At 41.5% G+C, this 18,858-nt stretch overlaps 1 protein-coding gene across 1 annotated transcript in view; it reads left to right on the plus strand.

Moving 5' to 3' along the window:
• ALDH9A1 (aldehyde dehydrogenase 9 family member A1) overlaps positions 1-18,858 on the plus strand; it is a 29,587-nt gene that overhangs the window by 5,710 nt on the left and 5,019 nt on the right. The window contains exons 3-9 of the mRNA XM_061120213.1: positions 6,073-6,202; positions 7,023-7,157; positions 8,620-8,816; positions 9,460-9,600; positions 12,780-12,968; positions 13,200-13,287; positions 17,670-17,811. Coding sequence (XP_060976196.1) covers positions 6,073-6,202; positions 7,023-7,157; positions 8,620-8,816; positions 9,460-9,600; positions 12,780-12,968; positions 13,200-13,287; positions 17,670-17,811 — 1,022 coding nt within the window. The remainder of the gene's footprint in view (positions 1-6,072; positions 6,203-7,022; positions 7,158-8,619; positions 8,817-9,459; positions 9,601-12,779; positions 12,969-13,199; positions 13,288-17,669; positions 17,812-18,858) is intronic.

Below are 18,858 nucleotides of genomic sequence, written 5' to 3' on the forward strand. Positions count from 1 at the left end.
TCTGGGACACAGTGAAGTTAACTTGGAATTAGTTTGATCCTTGCAAGACTTGTTTCTGTGCTCTGTTAGGTGTGATCAGAACACCTACTTTTCCCCCACTATTGAATACCCTTCTGAATACCTAGCTTGATGCTCTGTGTACTAGTGAGGTTTTTCTTAACGTGGCTGGTGGGCAGATGAACTATTCATGCCCCTGTGTGAGTTCTGGGGATTTTTTTTTTCACCTTCTTGGTTAGTTTTTTCCTAGCCTTGGGTAGTGTCCTCACACTGACCAGTTCTCAGATGAAGGCTTAAGGGGGATCTCTGGGATTCTTCTGTGCAGCTCTCTTCTCTCCTGTACCTAGAGTAAATACTGTAGCCATCACATAGTCCTTGAACTCCCAACCTGTTTCCTCAACTCCGAGTGTCTGTTGGGCCCCACCTAAGGCCCTCTTACTGGCTCTCTGATAGAGACTCTTTCCAGGCAGCAGGCAAGAACACAAGTAAGGCTCACCTCATTTGTTACCTTCTCCCAGGGATCACTGTCCTGAGCTGTCCAATGTTCAGTGTCTGAAAATTGCTGTTTTGTGAAAATTGTTGTTTTGTAAAAATTGTTGTTTTGTGTACTTTATCTGGTATTTTTAGTTGCTTAAGGATGGAACCTAAATCTGATCCCTATTACTCTACCTTAGCCAGAAGCCCATTGACTCCTAGTGAAATGAACAGTTTTCTGTATGTGTATTAGTCTTACGTTTCCCTTTTCACTTTGAATCTTTTGATGCTTTTTATCACATTTTAAAGATCTTAATGGTAGGTGCCAATCATTTCTAAGTTGGAGCCTCCTTAGGAAAGTAACTGTCATGTAGCTTTAAAAGGAGAGAGAAAATGTATTTTAAAACTGTAATGTATTTTAACACTATTTACATATAGAAAAGATTGCATGTGTAGATTATGCACTTGTCTTCAGGCACTCTTTTGCTCAGCTCTGCCTCTTGAAGCAAGCAGGGGCTCAGGCTTATTAAGGTTTAATGGGCGTGTCTTTGCTCATGCGGTTCTTTTATAAAAGCTAGACACTTAAGCTTGCTTGGCAGTTTGAAATGAAGGAGGGGGATGGGGCTTTTCTTCTTCCCTTTCATCCAGTGGACCCGTGGTCAGGTCACATGAGAAGCGGGGTGGCCGAGAGAAGGATGGGGTAGATATGAAGCACATGTTTCCCAAGAGATGCTTGTAGCAGTGCATTCTCATGGTGGACAGTTTTGTTTTATGGTGGCTCTGGCACCTAGAAGGGGCAGGGAACTTGCATTGTTTCCCCTTCCCCGTCTGCCCTCCTTACCCCACGAGGGTGAAGGACCCCCATCTCCCTGAACGCAGTGTTACGTGTTAGAGACTCGCTGGGACTGCTTGGTGGTCTCATCAGGGTCTTTTTTATGGTCCTTGTAAGGTCCGTCAGAAGGCCCCATAGTGGCTTTTTAGAAATAACCTTTTGCATGAGGATAGAGGATGCTGGAATAAGACAGGAAAAATTTCAAAAGGCCAGCCAATAGATTGAATTTTCCCTTTGAGTTGAAACCTTGAAACAGTCCTCAAAACTAATTGCCTGTCCATTCTTTACCAAAGGGAAAAAAAAATCTTAATGAAACTTCCTTTCTTAGTAAATATTCCAAGGCTTTTCAGCAATAGCCACAGATTACTTTCTGTCTGTTCACACTTGTACTAATGTGGAAGACAACAGCATTTCACTTTTGCCAATTTAATATTTCTTCATGTGTTTGAGGTGTAACATACTGATTTCATCAGTGTGTTTATGCTGGTTAGTGAACTGGGACCTGCTTCCTTTTTAGGGACTAGTTCCCCTCTTGCATTATAGAGATGAAGTTTAAGTCACTTGTGGTTGATCATGCCTTTTGAAAATGTGTTTCACATTGATCATACTCAATACATCAGAGAAGTGGGATGATTCACACCTGTTTAAAGAACTGTTACATCAGAACTGATGGTTTCTTGTCTTCCTAGGTACCCTCTTTCCAGTATCAGTAACTGGGAAACAAATTAATTGTTAAAAAGTTGTTTTGGTGAGTATAGAATCAGGGAAGAGAAGGTAAATTGTTGGTTTGAAAGGCAGTTTAATTTAGACTATGTTTGTATGTAAAAAAGTCATCCTGTCTGAAGAAACATGTCTATTCAGTAATTGCAGAATTTGTTTAGAACTTACTAACTTCCTTTTTAAGAAGTGAGCTCCTTGAAGGAAGAAACTGGATCTGTCCTTCTTTTTCTTAGTAAAAGTGTGAAATGATTGTCCAGCTGCACTTCACTTCATTGTTGTTCTGGGGTTTTATGCTGTTACTTCATCTGGAACATACTTCTCTGCTGTCTCCTGTGTCTAAGTCTCTGCGTTTGTGGCCTCCATTCTGCAGGCCGCCGGGGAGTTGTTCGTCTTGTTCCTGGCATCTGCGCCTCATGGATGAGGCTGGTTTAGAGGCTTGTGCAGGCTTCCTGCGGGGAGGGGCTGGTTCCTGCCTACTGGTGGGTCTTATCCCTCTGGTGGGCAGGGCCGTGTCAGGGAATGTGTCTAGAGGTGGCATTAGGCTCAGGTAGCCTTCAGGCAGCCTCTCTGCTGATGGATGGGGCTGTGTTTCCGCCCTGTTGGTTGTTTGGCCCGAGGCATCCCAGCACTGGGGCCTATAGGCTGTTGGGGGACCAGGTCTTGGTGCCAAAATATCAGCCTTCAGGAGAGCTCATGCCAGTGAGTATTCTGTGGTACCTCTGCCACTGATGTCCTCGTCCCCACTGTAAACTAAAGCCAGCCACCCTCCACCTTCTCAGGAGATACTTAGAGACCAGCAAGTAGGTCTGACCCAGGCTCCTGTGGAGTCACTTGCTGCTTTTTCCTTGGGTTCTGGTGTGCATGAGATCTTCTGTGCATCCTCCAAGAGTGGAGTTTTTATCTCTTCCACTCCTGTGGAGTCCCTATAGTTAAGACCTACTGGTCTTCAAAGCCAAACGCTCTGGAGGCTCCTCCTCCTCATGCCAGCCTTCCAGCCTGGGGTTCCTGACGTGGGGCTCAGAACTCTTACTCCTGTGGGAGAACCTCTGCAATATAATTATCTACCAATTTGTGGGTCACCTACCTGGGGAGTATGGGGTTTGACTAGATTACCAGTGTACTGCCCCCCATCATCTTGTGACTTCTTTGTCTTTGGATGCAGAATAGCTTTTTAGGTAGATTCTGATCTTGTTGATGGCTGTTCAGCAGTTAGTTGTGATTTTGGTGTTTTCCTGGAAGGAGGTGAGCTCAAGTCCTACTCTGTCATCTTTTCTGGAATCCAACAAATGTGGAATGAACGAATCAAAGCACTTCATACCACCGGTCTTTGTAGAAATCGACCCTGTCCAATTATCATTATCAAAGCTCCCTTTCCCGTATTTCATCTGTCTATGCTTTCTGAGATCTGCACCTGTTAGACACTTGTGTTAGACACTTGTGCTACTTTCTGTTGCCATTTCATTTTGCTTCTGGTCAGCCATACTGATTGTCACTTTTAGTAAGAGATGTATCTTTTCCTTGTCAGTTCTTCAATTCATGTTTTATGTACAGATTTTGACCACGTTGTTTTTTTAATTAAAATCGGATCTGTAATAGCAAATGCCTATTTCTTACATATTCAGATTTTCTAAATAAGTTCGTTTACTTTTGGCTGTGCTCCATCTTCGTTGCTATGAGGACTCCTCTCCAGCTGCGCTGAGCTGGGGTTGCTTTGCTGCAGCATGGTGTCTTCTCATTTCAGTGGCTTCTCATTGCACAGCATGGGCTCCAGAGCGCATGGGCTTCAGTAGTTAGTGGCACGTGGACGCAGTAGTTCCCGCTCCCCAGCTCTAGACCATAGGTCAGTGGTTGTTGCGCATAGGCCTAGTTGCTTCATGGCATGTGGCATCTTCCCAGATCAGGGATTGAACCTGTGTCTAGGAGACACAGGTTGGTGCAAAAGTAATTGCAGTTTTGCATTGTTGAACTTTGCCATTTGATCCTGGATTACATTCTTAAATGTGATTATGTTATATATCATTTCAATGTGCATTTCTCTCTTTGTGTTTTTTTTTTTTGCTAATGACTTATTGCTTGCTGTTTATTTTATATTTATTTTAGACTATAGAAATGATGTTAGAAAGCAAATTCAAGTGACTTTTTTTATTAGAGTTCAAAATGGGTCATAAAGGAGTGGAGACCACTTGCAACAACGTGTTTGGCCTAGGAACTGCTAATGAATATACAGTGCAGTGGTGGTTCAAGAGGTTTTGCAGAGGAGATGAGAGTCTTGAGGATGAGGAGCATAGTGGCTGGCCATCGGAAGATGACAATGACCAATTAAGAGCCATTATCGAAGCTGATCTTCTTACAGCTACACGAGAAATTGTGCAAGAACTCAAAGTTGATCATTCTATGTTCATTTGGTGTTTGAAGCAAATTGGAAAGGTGAAAACACTTGATGAGTGGGGGCCTCATGAGCTGACCAAAAATTTTAAAAAATCGTCGTTTTGAAGTGTTGTCCTCCCATAGTCTGTGCAACAACAGACCATTTCTTGGTCAGAATGTGATGTGCGATGAAAAGTGGATTTTATATGACAACCAGCAACAACCAGCTCAGTGGCTGGACCAAGAAGAAGCGCCAGAGCACGTCCCAAAGCCAAATTTGCACCCAAAATAGGTCATGGTCATTGTTAGCTGGTCTGCTGCCGGTCTGATCCACTATAGCTTTCTAAGTCCTGGCAAAACCACTACATCCGAGAAGTATGCCCAGCAAATTGATGAGATACACTGAAAACTGCAATGCCTGCAGCTGGTATTGGTCAATAGAAAGGGCCCAGTTCTTCTCCATGACAATGCCCGGCTACACATTGTACAACTAAAAGTTGTACAGACTTCAAAAGTTGAGAGAATTGGGCTTCATTTGCCATCGTCACCTGACCTCTTGCCAACTGATGACTACTTCTTCAAGCATCTTGACAACTTTTTGCAGGGAAGATGCTTTCACAACCAGCAGGAAGCAGAAAATGCTTTCCAGGAGTTTGTTGAATCCTGAAGCATGGATTTTTATGCCACAAGAATAAACAAGCTTATTTCTTGTTGGCAAAAATGTGTTGATTGTCATGGTTCCTATTTTGATTAGTAAAGATGTATGTGAGCCTAGTTATAGTGATTTAAAATGCATGGTCCAAAATTGCAGTTACTTTTCTAGCAACCTAATATGTTGGCTGGTGGATTCTTTAACACTGAGCCACCAGGGAAACCCCCATATTCAATTTTTTCATCTCCTTTGGGCACATTATTTAATTTTTCAGGTCTAATTTCCAAAATCTTTTTGTTCATTTTTGGGCCATCTGTAGTACCTCTAAGTTGTGTAACCTACATCTGGAAACAGAATTTGAAATGACAATTAATGAGTAATGAGCATCAGAAAATAATTATCTTGTGATTTTGGCATGCTGCATTTCTTTGGGTCAATTAAACCCGTTTGTGGTGATGTGTATTTGGCTGTTTTGTACAGTTTTCCTAAGGATTCTTTGTTCTTACTGTATACTTGCAGTGTGTTAGTCGCTCAGTCTTGTCCGACTGTTTGCGACCCCATGGACTGCATTCCTCCAGGTTCCTCTGTCCATGGAATTCTCCAGGCAAGAATATTGGAGTGGGTTTCCATTCCCTTCTCCAGGGGATCTTCCTGACCCAGGGATCAAACTCAGGTGTCCGGCATTGCAGGCAGATTCTTTACTGTCTGAGCCACCAGGAAAACCTCATGCACAAATATCTGTACATATTTGTGTAAGAGTACGTATATAATATTTCTCAAAACAGTCCTTTTCTAATTAATCTTGGGATGAGGTGTTGGTCCTGTATCTGTGACACTTACTTGATGGGGAGAACAGGGTACTGTTTAGCAATAACTTTCATCTCTTCCAGATGTCACAGCCATTCCTTTTTGTTGGGAGTTCAAGCTGTTCCTGTTTTTAAAAATTAGGCAGTGTGTTCTGTTTTGATTGTTGAATATGTTGAGGTGTATGGTAATTTGTCTTCAGTCTGGTCCTCTGTTTTGCCCAAAGGAACGGAGGGATGACATTGCCACTGTGGAGACGATCAACAATGGGAAGTCCATCTTTGAGGCCCGCTGGGACATTGACACTTCCTGGCAGTGCTTGGAGTACTATGCAGGCTTGGCGGGGTCCATGGCCGGTAAGCCCAGCTTAAAGGAAGCGGGGAGCAGAGCCTGGAGGAATAGGGGACAGATTTTGGAATTAAGACAGACCTGAGTTAGAATCTTGGACTTAACACTCTCTACCTGGGTGTCACTGAGAATTACTGTATCTTTATTTAAACGGAAGGTCGTCCCTATCTTCTTGGTTATTAGAAGGACTAGATGAGATGATGTATTGGGTTGTAGTTTTTCCATACAGTGTTATGGAAAACAGTCCGTAACACTGTGTAGAAAAACCTGAACAAACTTTTTGCCCAACCCAATATATAAAGCACCTAACCTTTTAGCTGAGGTGTAGACAAGGTTGTGGAAAAACCAATTCTTGCAAGACTCAGTGAGTACATCATATTTATTAGTTTTACTTACTCAGCAAAAAATTTTCTTTTACTGTCTAGGAAGTGTCCATCAGTTCACATGTTGGCTGGGTTAGCCAGGCTCAGGAGGTCAGTGGGGAGTGAGAAGGCTGAGGTTCAGGGTCCTTGGACTGTTTAGCTGCCAAGTCTTTCCCCATTTCTGTTCCATTTCATCTGAGTTATGTAGTGGATGCTTGGTAAGTTTTTAGAGGATTATATTGAGTTGAAAGAACGTTAGCTTGAAGGATAATAAGGATTCTTTATGTGGAGAGAACATGCAGAAGCAGTGTAAGAATAACTATAATGAACAAAAGACCGGAGGCACAGTGAGCCCAGGGGCTGGGGGATGGAGGTGGTGGTCTGACGAGGCCAGGGGGAGTCCAGGTGCTGGGGACCTCTTGGACAGGCGGCCCCACACTGTTCTCTGTCCTCTTTGTCCCCTCAGGCGAGCACATCCAGCTCCCCGGTGGGTCCTTTGGCTACACCAGAAGGGAACCACTAGGGGTGTGTGTTGGAATCGGAGCGTGGAACTACCCCTTTCAGATCGCCTGCTGGAAGTCGGCTCCGGCTCTGGCTTGTGGTAAGAATGGATTACTCTTCCGCCTGCGAGCTACCCTTTCTCCCTGGCATGATTTCACCCCTGCCCTGCCCCCTGGGGAGCTTTGAGCTTATACATTATTCCCATTTTTATTTATTTTTGTTTATGGGAAGGAAGAAAGTTAATTTTGGTCTTGGAGATTTTATTATTATTATTTTTTTACTGTCAAATGAATTAGATTTGTGCTACTTGGAAGTTCTCTTCCTTTATGGACTAGAATTCTGAGCATCAATTTGTGTGTAGCAGGTAGCACTTGGGAGTTTGACTTCATTTAGGAAGCAGAAGGTCAACTTCTTCATTTGTGTCTTAAGAGAGAAAGACAAGGTTTCCATTAGAGAAGCTTTGGTTGATTAACAAAAAGATTTCTTACACTATTTAAAGAGAAGAATCTGTGGGTAAAGAAGACATTATGTCTTAGAAAAAGCTCTCAGGTTAAAAGAGCTCTAGTATTAAGACACTGTATTGAAATGCAGCTTTTTTCTTGATGTTGCTTCATGTTCATTTTGCACATTTCTCTGTGATAGAGGAGAAATAGGATTAAGTTACTAGCCTTGCGGACTCTCATCAAATTACTTAACCTTTCTGTCTTCAGTTTCAGCTTTTATAAAATGAGTCTAATCATGCCTACTTCATACTGCTGTTGCAAATGTTAAATGAGGTTAATACATGTGAAAAGCTGTAGGTATAAAAGGTATTAGTAGTTGAGACATTGCAAGTGTGGCTTGGTCTGTTTCATGAGAGAAACTAAGGAGGGAAAAACAAGATAGGTTTACTTATTAATAGGAGAAGGAAATGGCAACCCACTCCAGTACTCTTGCCTGGAAAATCCCATGGACAGAGGAGCCTGGTAGGTCGTGGTGCATGGGGTCGCAAAGAGTTGGACACGACTGAATGACTTCACTTTCACTTATTAATAATATTTTTTCGCCTAGCATTTGATGGGAAACAGGAAACAATTAGAGTTGTTTTTTTTTCATTTTTAATTTTATATTGCGTACAGCTGATTAACAGTGTTGTGATAGTTTGAGGTGGACAGTGAAGGGACTCAGCCAATCACATATACATGTATCCATTCTACCCCAAACTCCCTTCCATCCAGGCTGCCATGTAACAGTGAGTAGAGTTCCGTGTGCTCTGCAGTAGGTCCTTGCTGGTTATCAGTTTGAAATAGAGCAGTGTGTACATGTTGATCCCAAACTTGCTAACTATCCCTTCCCTCCATCCTTCCCCACTGGCAGCCATAAGTTAGTTTTCCAAGTCTGTGAGTCTGTTTCTGTTATTTTATAAATAAGTTCATTTGTACCATTTCTTTTTAGCTTCCGCGTATAAGGGTTATCACGCAGTATTTCTCAGTTGGAGCTGTTCTTGATGTGTCCTCCTTGTCCTGTCTTCAGAGGATCTTCAGTCTTAAAAATCTTTCTGTATTTTTGTCTCGGTGATGCAGGTAACGCCATGGTCTTTAAACCTTCTCCCTTCACGCCTGTGTCGGTGTTGCTGCTGGCTGAAATCTATACCGAGGCTGGAGTCCCTCCTGGGCTCTTCAACGTGGTGCAAGGAGGGGCTGCTACAGGCCAGGTTCTGTGTCAGCATCGTGATGTGGCCAAAGTCTCCTTCACTGGAAGTGTGCCCACCGGCTCAAAGGTGAAAACGAAACCAGTAGGGGCGTCTGGCTGTGGCATCTAGATGTGGCCATGTCAGCCCTCCCCAGAGTATGTGTTGGAGGCTTATCCTGATTTCACCTGGCTAGCATTGGCAGGGAGGCTGTACGTGTTATTGGGCCAAGGTCTGAAGTGGACTTGAGAAGTGGGAAGGAGTAGTTAGAACAGCCAGCTGGGGATGGGAGTCGTCTTCTGCCTGTGTCTGAGAGGTCAGACCCTGGGCTGCCACTTGGATTCTCTGGTGACTTAACCTCATCTGTAGCTGCTGCCTCTGAATAAAGGGTGTTTTCCCAGTGTGTTCAGATTCATCGTTTTGACCTTAATTTGTGCTCTGAGTTCTGTCAGCCTGGAACACAGTTACAGCAATACAAAAGAATTTCTGCTCATGACAGATGAATTGATAGGTTGTCTTAAATGAACTCCCTCTTAAGAATATGCAATTCTGTAGATGCTCTTCAGTGTTCTGGAAAAGAACACTTCAAGTAGACTAAGGACAGAGTATACTGGGAACAAGACGGCAGGTCACAGGTAGTTCAACACGACTTTTCAGGGTCACGGTCTGGTTAACCTAGCATGTAATCTCATGGGTGTTAAACTTCTCGCTGCTTTTGTTCTTGTTCTGTAAGATCATGGAGATGTCTGCTAAAGGAATCAAACCGGTTACCCTGGAGCTTGGAGGCAAGTCTCCGCTCATCATCTTCTCGGATTGTGACATGAAGAACGCTGTAAAGGGGGCGCTGATGGCCAACTTCCTCACTCAAGGCGAGGTGTGTGCCCGGCCCTGAAGGGGGTGTGAGGGTGTCTGCGCCTTTCACGTCACAGCCTGTGTTTGGTTTTTTGTTAATTTATTTATTTTTTACTTTGAAGGATAATTGCTTTACAGAATTTTGTTGTTTTCTGTCAAACCTCAACATGCATGAGCCATAGGTATACATATATCCCCTCCCTTTTGAACCTCCCACAGCGTGTTTTAAAGCTTCTTATTTTGAAATAATTTCAGACTTACAGAAAAGTTGCACAGATCATACAAAGAATTCTCATATACCTTTGAACCAGGTTCTTCAATGTTCACGTTTTATCACATTTACCATTCTGTCTGTCTTTGCATGGGTTTCCTTGATGGCTCAGACAGTAAAGAATCTGCCTGCAATACAGGAGACCTGGGTTCAGTCAACTCAGGAGACCTGAGTTGGACACGACTGAGCAGCTAACACTTTCACTTCTCACTTACTGTCTGTGCATGCATATGCATGTTACTATATTTTTCTGAACTGTTTGAAAGTTGCAAACGGAAGATCCCTAACCTCTCCATTCATGTGTGTATTTCTCAAAAAAAGGGAAAGTGAAGTCGCTCAGTCATGTTCGACTCTTTGCAACCCCATGGACTGTAGCCTACCAGGCTCGTCCGTCCATGGGATTTTCCAGGCAAGAGTACTGGAGTGGGCTGAAAGTGCCTTCTCCAGGGGATCTTCCCAACCCAGGGACTGAACCTGGGTCTCCTGCATTGCTAACAGATGCTTTACCCTCTGAGCCACCAGGGAAGCCTATTGCCTTCTCTTAAATAAGCACAATACAGTTAGTAGAATCTGTAACTTGGTGTTAATGCAGTACTGTTATTCAATCATAGCCCTTATTCAGATTTCTGCATTTGTTTGACTAATGTCCTTTTAGAAACAGCTGCTTTTTTGCTGGTTCAAGATCTAATCCAGGAAGATGTGTTACATTTACTTGTGGTGTCTCTTTAATCTCATTTAATCTGGAATAGTTCTAAAGTCATTCTGATCTGTCAATACCTTGACATTTTAAAACAATCAACCCATTTATTTTGTAAAATGTTCCTCATTTTGCGTCTGTTTAGTTTTGTTTTTTTAAATTGGATTTAGTTTATGGATTTTTGGTAAAACACCACAAATAATGGTATTTTACAGTGGTGTCGTCGACTTTGATCACCCAACTTAAGGTGGGTCTTTACAGTGAAGTTGCTGTTTTTTCCTTTGAGGTTAATAAGTGTCTTATAGTAGATCAAGTGAGACTACCTTGTTCCTTATCAAACTAGTTTTAGCACCCTTTGATGTTCCCTCGAACCTTTTTTCTGGTGGTCACCAAGTGGTGATTTTCCAATTCTGTTATTCTTTTGACATTTATTTAGTTTACTGCCTATTGCAGGAAAGAACTTTTTCCTCCATCTCCCTAGTTTGTTTTTTTCATTCATTTACTTTTATCAGCATGAACCTATGGATTCTTACCTCAGTCTGTGAGTTACTATTATTATTTATTTTGATGCTCAAATAATTGAAGATTCTGCTGGCGGGAGCCTCTTTCTGTGACTTTTTGATATGTCCCCATTATTCTCTGAGCACTGTTTTACTTCCTGGCATAGCAAGGTGTTCTAAACACATCTTGTGCCTTCTGTGGTGGGACTCTGGAATAAGCTATTTCTCTAAGAAGACTTGATTCCATTTAATGGTAAATGGTTTTTAGAAACGAAGATCTGGGTGCCAGATGTACTTGTTTCTGCTGGAGTATTATTGCTTCTGTGTCTTCTCAGAGTCCAGAGCCAGGAAATACATATTGATATTTGGCATATGTGTATGTATGCACACACATATCTATTTATATCTGTCTGATTAATAACTATACATTTATACAGATATTTCCAATCATTCCCATGTTGCAAGGTTTATTTTAGCCTCCTCCCTTCCATGTTCATAATTTCTTTCTCTGATAGTGAAACATTTAGCATCAGTTACTGACAATACATGTAATTGCTCAGTCCTAGAATATGTTTATAATAGTTTCAGATTTGTACTTGCATTACTGTGAAAAATAAACCTTCCTAACTAGCTTGCAACCTTCTTTCTATAGTTCTTTTTGGTTTTAGCCTAAGGGTATATAGTTAAACTCTTGTGTTCAGAAATTAATGGGTCAGTTCTTCCTTCACCACCCCCTTCAATATGGTTATGATATTCACTTTATTTTAAATTGAGATCTTATTTTTTAATTTATTTTTTATTTTTTTGGCTGCACCACACAGGATGTAGGATCTTACTTAGTTCCCTGACCAAAGATTGAACCTGGAACCCAGCAGTGAAAGCATGGGGTCCGAACCACTGGACCACCAGGGAATTCCTCATTATTTGGGATTTTAGAGACAAACATTGACTATGAAATGCTCTAGATTTTTATTTGACTCTAAATAATAGAGATATGGGATCTCAGTTCTTAGTTCCTTCTACTCTTAACCTCCTGTTCTCAAAATATACAACCAAATTGAGCACCTGAGATGAGAAAATAGGAGAAGTCTTATGAATCATGTAGATCTCTTAATTGTCTTAAGGAAATTTAAACAGAAACAAAGGCTTAACTTTTATTTCAAGGGGCAGAGAGTTTGTGTGTGGGGTGGCCTCCCTTCAATTACATGTGTGATCCTGTTCAGTATGGTGATAATTTTTTAGAAATGGAACTAACTTTTAAAGACAGTATACTGTTTCTTTTATTTTAATTTCTTTTTTTTTTTTTTGGCTGCACAGGGTCTTAGCTGCAGCATGTGGGATCTAGTTCCCCGACCAGGGATTGAACCTATGCCCCCTGAATTGGGATCACAGAGTCTTAACCACTAGACCACCAGGAAGTCCCCTGTTTCTTTTAAATTTAAAGCTGCTGGATCTTTTTCCCTTTTCCTTTTCTCCCCCTTTGTGCTGCGCTCAATCATGTCTGACTCTTTGTGACCCCGTGGACTGTAGCCCTCCAGGCTCCTTTGCCCATGGGATTTCCCAGGCAAGAATACTGGAGTGAGTTGCCATTTCCTCCTCCAGGAGATCTTCCTGACCCAGGGATTGAATCCATGTCCCCTGTGTCTCCTGCATTGCATACAGATTCTTTATTGCTGAGCCATTGGGGAAGCTTTTTACCCCTTACTTACATATAATTTGTGTCTGTTTTTTAGGTTTGTTGTAATGGTACAAGGGTATTTGTGCAAAAGGACATTCTTGATCAATTTACAGAGGAAGTGGTGAAACAGACCCAAAGAATAAAAATTGGAGATCCACTTCTGGAAGATACAAGGATGGGTCCCCTCATCAACCGGCCACACCTGGAGCGAGTCCTCGGGTTTGTGAAAGTGGCGAAGGAACAGGTAAGAAACAAGTAGAGACGTGATGAGATGAGGGGAAGGGCAGTTACTCCTGGGTTACTTGCTCTGTGCCCTCTCCTGTGGTCATGTCCATTTGGGAGCTGTATCCTGCCCCGTACTTGCAGTAGAGTGACTAAGTGGGCATTTGTTCAGGACACAGGTAGCATTTCCAGAATGCCTATTGAGGCTGTGTGTTTAACATAAAGTATGCATTCTTCTTTTCTTTTTTGGCAGGGTGCTAAAGTGTTATGTGGTGGAGACGTCTTTGTACCTGAAGATCCCAAATTAAAGGATGGATATTACATGAGACCTTGTGTGTTAAGTATGTCCTTTTCTTGTGTGCTTTTAAACAGTTTGAATTAAATGTTAGACAGAAAAAAAAATATTTATAAACTGTATATATGGTGTAAGGCAAGGGTTGGGAAACTGTGTGTCCCCACTACTCAGATGTAAGAAGCAGAAGTTCTCTGTTACCTTGGAAGCCTCCTGTTTGCCCCTCCTCTTCTTGGATGATGTTATTAGTTACCAAGGACTTAACTAGGTACACACCTGTTGTTCTCGAAGCAAGGTGCTGCAAAAAAGGAAAATTCACGTTTGATTAAAACTTAAGTAATGAGTTTCTTTTCTCAAGGAACTTGGTAAAGAGTGTGTTTTACTTTGAACTTTTAGATCATCAATATAATAAAACCAATTTGTCAGACAGTATACTAATATTAAAACTTAAATGGTATAATAATTTTTAGCATTTCCTTTTAGTCTGAACAATTTCCTGGTTTGGACAATCAAGTGTATGGTCATCCTACTGTCCTCATCCATCTCCTCCCCTCCTGCTTACTGTTTTAGACATTGCTGTTGTTAGTATCTACTATAAAAATATGGCCAGTTTTCTTGGCTTTAAAAAACTATATACAGATGGAATTATGCTGTATAATTCCTTACACCTTATCTTGAAGATAGATTCAGCTGATTTTTGTCCCTGAGGTTGATAGTGGTGCCACTTTTCAACACTTGGTATTTGATTTGATGCAGTTTAATCGTTAGCCCTTGCTAGAAAAACAACTTCTGAGGTTTAAAGGCTGTGAATTCAGCATCCATACCATGAATTAGCTTGTAGCTGTTAAAGAAGAGGGAAAACTTACAGTATGTTTTTATTTTATTTTATTTTTTTTCCATTTATTTTTATTCGTTGGAGGCTAATTACTTTACAATATTGTAGTGGTTTTTGCCATACATTGACATGAATCAGCCATGGATTTACATGTGTTCCCCATCCCGATACCCCCTCCCGCCTTCCTCTCCATCCCATCCCTCTGGGTCATCCCAGTGTACCAGCCCTGAGCACCTGTCTCATGCATCCAACCTGGGCTGATGGTCTGTTTCACCCTTGATAGTATACTTGTTTCAATGCTGTTCTCTCTGAACATCCCACCCTCGCCTTCTCCCACAGAGTCCAAAAGTCTCTTCTGTACATCTGTGTCTCTTTTTCTGTTTTGCATATAGGGTTATCATTACCATCTTTTTAAATTCCATATGTATGCGTTAGTATACTGTATTGGTCTTTATCTTTCTGGCTTACTTCACTCTGTATAATGGGCTCCAGTTTCATCCATCTCATTAGAACTGATTCAAATGAGTTCTTTTTAATGGCTGGGTAATATTCCATAGTGTATATGTACCACAGCTTTCTTATCCATTCGTCTGCTGATGGGCATCTAGGTTGCTTCCATGTCCTGGCTATTATAAACAGTGCTGCGATGAACATTGGGGTGCACGTGTCTCTTTCAGATCTGGTTTCCTTGGTGTGTATGCCCAGGAGTGGGATTGCTGGGTCATATGGCAGTTTTGTTTACAGTTTTTTAAGGAATCTCCACACTGTTCTCCATAGTGGCTGTACTAGTTTGCATTCCCACCAACAGTGTAAGAGGGTTCCCTCTCTCCACACCCTCTCCAGCATTTATTGCTTGTTGACTTTTGGATAGCAGCCATCCTGACTGGCGTGTAATGGTACCTCATTGAGGTTTTGATTTGCGTTTCTCTGACAATATGTTTTAAACAATGGTGTAGATGGTATTATCCCAAATCTGAAAAACCAAATGTGTGCATGGGACAGAGAAGGGACAGAAAATGTGCATCATAATGTTGATAATGGATTTATTTCTCTAAATGCTTGGATTAAAGGTGATTTTCGTTAAACTTGATGCGTTGCTGAATATTACAGATTTTCTATAGATTATGTTTATTTATTTATTTTTAGTTGGAGGGTAATTGTTTTATAATGTTGTGTTGATTTCTGCTACACAGTGTGAATCAGCTATAAGTATAGATATATCCGCTCCCTCTTGAGCTTCCTTCCCACATGCCCCCCCCCCCCCGCCCCCCACCCATCTTGGTCATCACGGAGCACTGAGCTCCACCCCCCGGGTTATATAGCAGCTTCCCTCTCACTGTCTGTTTTACACGTGGCGTGTCAACGCTAGTCTCTCAATTCGTCCCACCCTCTCCTTCCTCCCGACCCTCGCACTGTGTCCGCAAGTCTGCATCGTGGAGGTGGCTGCCTCTGTTCCTTCCCTGCAGATAGGTTCCTCAGTACCTTTTCTAGATTCCAGCAATATGCATTAATATATGATATTTGTTTTTCTCTTTCTGACTTCACTCTGTGTAACAAGTTCGAGGTTGATCCATCTCACTACAACAGACTCAAATTGAGAATGTGTATTTTGCAGTTAGGAAAACAATTTTTTTTTTAAAGCTGTTCTGTGCAAAGAACAGGGAGCTAACTACCTTCACTTCATCCTAGTGATTGTGAAAGCCTGATTTGTGGTCCACAGTATCAGTGTCGCTTGGAAAACTGGTAAAGAGGCAGATTTCTGGTCTCTGCCCTAGGCCCCCAAATGTGATTCTGAGGGTCTGGGACCTCAAGACCTGCATTTTGGCATGTACATGCATGGCTGAGTCCTTTGACTCTCCACCTGGAACTGCACTGCATGGTTAATCGGCTGTACTCCAGTACAAAATAAAAAGTCAGTTCGTTTTTATGCACATTAAAGTTTGAGACTGACTGCAAAGGCTCGATCTTTAGCTTCATTTACTAGATTTGGGGCTGAAGTGTAGTGCAGAAACCGCTCCTTTTCTCATATTTGAGCTGCAGCTTTACCCCTCATTCCTTTTGACTCTCGTACCAAACATCCTGCCCACAGCACCATGCTCTGTTATCACCTGCGTTAAGGCAAACTGTATTCTGGGACAGTTGGGTGATGAACTGTCTTGAATCATTTCATATTCTGACTAACAGTTTCCCTAAAAATGATACATGGATTAGCAGTTTTCAGAGATTTCAATCATAATAAACTATCCTTAATCACCACCTAACATTATTTAATATACCTTTGTAGGTAGTTTAGGTATCCCCAGAGTACACTGTAACATACAGAGGGACAAAGAGCTGTTTTTACTTTGTGTATACAAGCTCTGATCTATCTCTTAGGAGATTTTAGAGTCCTCATCTTTGTAGATACGTGAGTAGTTGGGTTTTAGCTTTGGCTGGTGTGAAGCTGGTATTTATAGTAGGCCTCTAAGGCTGTTTTTCTGCCTCAGCATTTACATATATCACACAGCCTTACGGACGCATGTCTCACTCCTTGCAGTGGTTGCCAGCACCGAGATGAGCTGTCTTTCAGCCGCAGTGAGATAAAAACACCATTCTCTTGAAGTTCACTGGGGTTCAGTACTGCACGTCTAAATAAATGAGCTTCTTCAGGTATACATGTATGTTTTAGAAAGTCAAGTGTGAATTTAATCATTATAGGGAATTAATCACCTAAGTACATTTTCATATTAACTGAACACCCATTCAGTTATTTCTGTTTATGTTTTTACATTGTATTTTCTTTTTAAAAATACTGTTTCTCCTTCTACTATCACAGCTATTAAGAAAATGTGAAAAAGTGTAAAAAATGTCAATCTTGTATGACATTTTAACAGAAATCGGGATGATATGTACAGTTTGTATTTTTTTCAGTGACTATTCATCATAAGCATTTGCTTATTAAATTTTCTTCAAAAACATTACTTTCTGAGGCTTCACAGAAGTTCATCATTGGGGTGTGTTTTGCTCACGTGACCATCCCATCTATTTTGGATACCTTGTTGCTTCTAGTTTTTATTGTCACAGGAGTATTGTGATGGAAGTCCTTGTACATATATCCTTTCCACCTTATTACCTATGTCCTTGAAAAGTGAAAGTGTTAGTTGCTAAGCTGTGTCCGACTCTTTGAGACACCGTGAACTGTAGCCTGCCAGGCTCCTCTGTCCATGGAACTTTCCAGGCAGGAATACTGGAGTGGGGAGCCATTCCCTTCTCCAGGGGACCATCCCGACCCAGGGATTTAACTCGGGTCTCTTGTATTGGAGGCAGATTCTTTACCATCTGAGCCACCAGGGAAGCCCTAACTATGTCCTTATGATGAATATTAAAAAAAAGTAGATTTAGAATGAACACAAAGGCCATGACTCCTTAATATGTAGTGTTCTTCATCATGCAGGAAGGATGCTCTGATTTATAATTACACTGGAAATGTTGCATTGAAATTTCTCTAAAGCTCTGTATTTCACTGTTTACTATGAACAAGGAATGCCAGAACGATAATTCCATGCCAGAATGATAATTCCTTCACTGATGTTTGGTTTTTAAAATAATGTTTGCAGCTAATTGCCGAGATGACATGACCTGTGTGAAAGAAGAAATCTTTGGACCAGTTATGTCCATTTTATCATTTGACACTGAAGCTGAGGTTCTGGAAAGAGCCAATGACACCACTTTTGGACTTGCTGCTGGTGTCTTCACCAGGTAGGTGGGAAGGACACTCCAAGTAGCTTTGAGGAAATGGGGCTGCTGTATCTTCTTAGATATTTAATTTATCTTATTCCTTCACTGGAGTTTGCCCTCATTGCATTCTCATCAGCGTTTTCTGTTTGCTTCAGGTGAAGTCAGAAAATGCCAAAGTAGCATCACAGCCAGAACCCTACTGTTGAGTTTAAATTAAGCTATTAGCTTTATTGATAAAAATCCTGTTCTTTTTTCCATTCACTCATTGAATAAATATTTAAGTTTCTGATCTATGTAAAGCATCATGTTAGGTCCCTATTAAAAAATACATGTCAAGGAATTTAGAAACCTGTAAGCATATAAATATTGGCAGTAGTTTTCAAAGACATGATTTTTAATAGCTTTATAGTAGTCCCTAAACTGGGGTGCATTGTAACACATGTGGGCCTTCTATTGTGTGTTTAGGGTGCTGTTTCCAATTTTAACTATTTTAAGTAATGAGATTACTATCTTAGTACATAAACTTAAACCGCTGAAAAGCAAAAAGTGATCTGGGACTAAAATTTCTTTGAAAATGATTGCAGGTTGTTTGATTATATACAAACTCTGATTCGTCTTTGGCAACAGTAGGCAGTTTTCTAAGATTGCTCTACAATTGGGAATATGCTGTTTCTTTAGTGATATACAAGTTTGGTTTTTTGGGTTTTTTTTATAGTTTTGTGGTGAGGAACTTGGGGAGGACGACCCAAGTCTCCCTTGAGGACCTGACGTAATAGCTTCTTTTTGAGTTGTGAAGGAAAGAAAGAGGAGCTCCTCTTTCGTTGTTTCTAATAGACTTAATTTTTTTAGAGCGGTTTTAGAGTCAATGCAAAATTGAGTAGAAAGTGCAGAGATTTCCCAGTGTTTCCGCCCCAACATGTTCATAGCCTCCCCATGATCAACATCGCCCACCAGAGTGGCACAGTTGCTAGAACTGGTGAGCCTCCATGAACATGTCATTATCGCCCAAAGGCCGGGGTTCACGTGAGGGTTCACTCCTGGTGTGCGGTCTGTGCATTTGGACACACG

The sequence above is a fragment of the Dama dama genome, chromosome 20 (assembly GCF_033118175.1).
Source record: "Dama dama isolate Ldn47 chromosome 20, ASM3311817v1, whole genome shotgun sequence".
In the NCBI taxonomy this organism is placed as follows: Eukaryota; Metazoa; Chordata; class Mammalia; order Artiodactyla; family Cervidae; genus Dama; species Dama dama.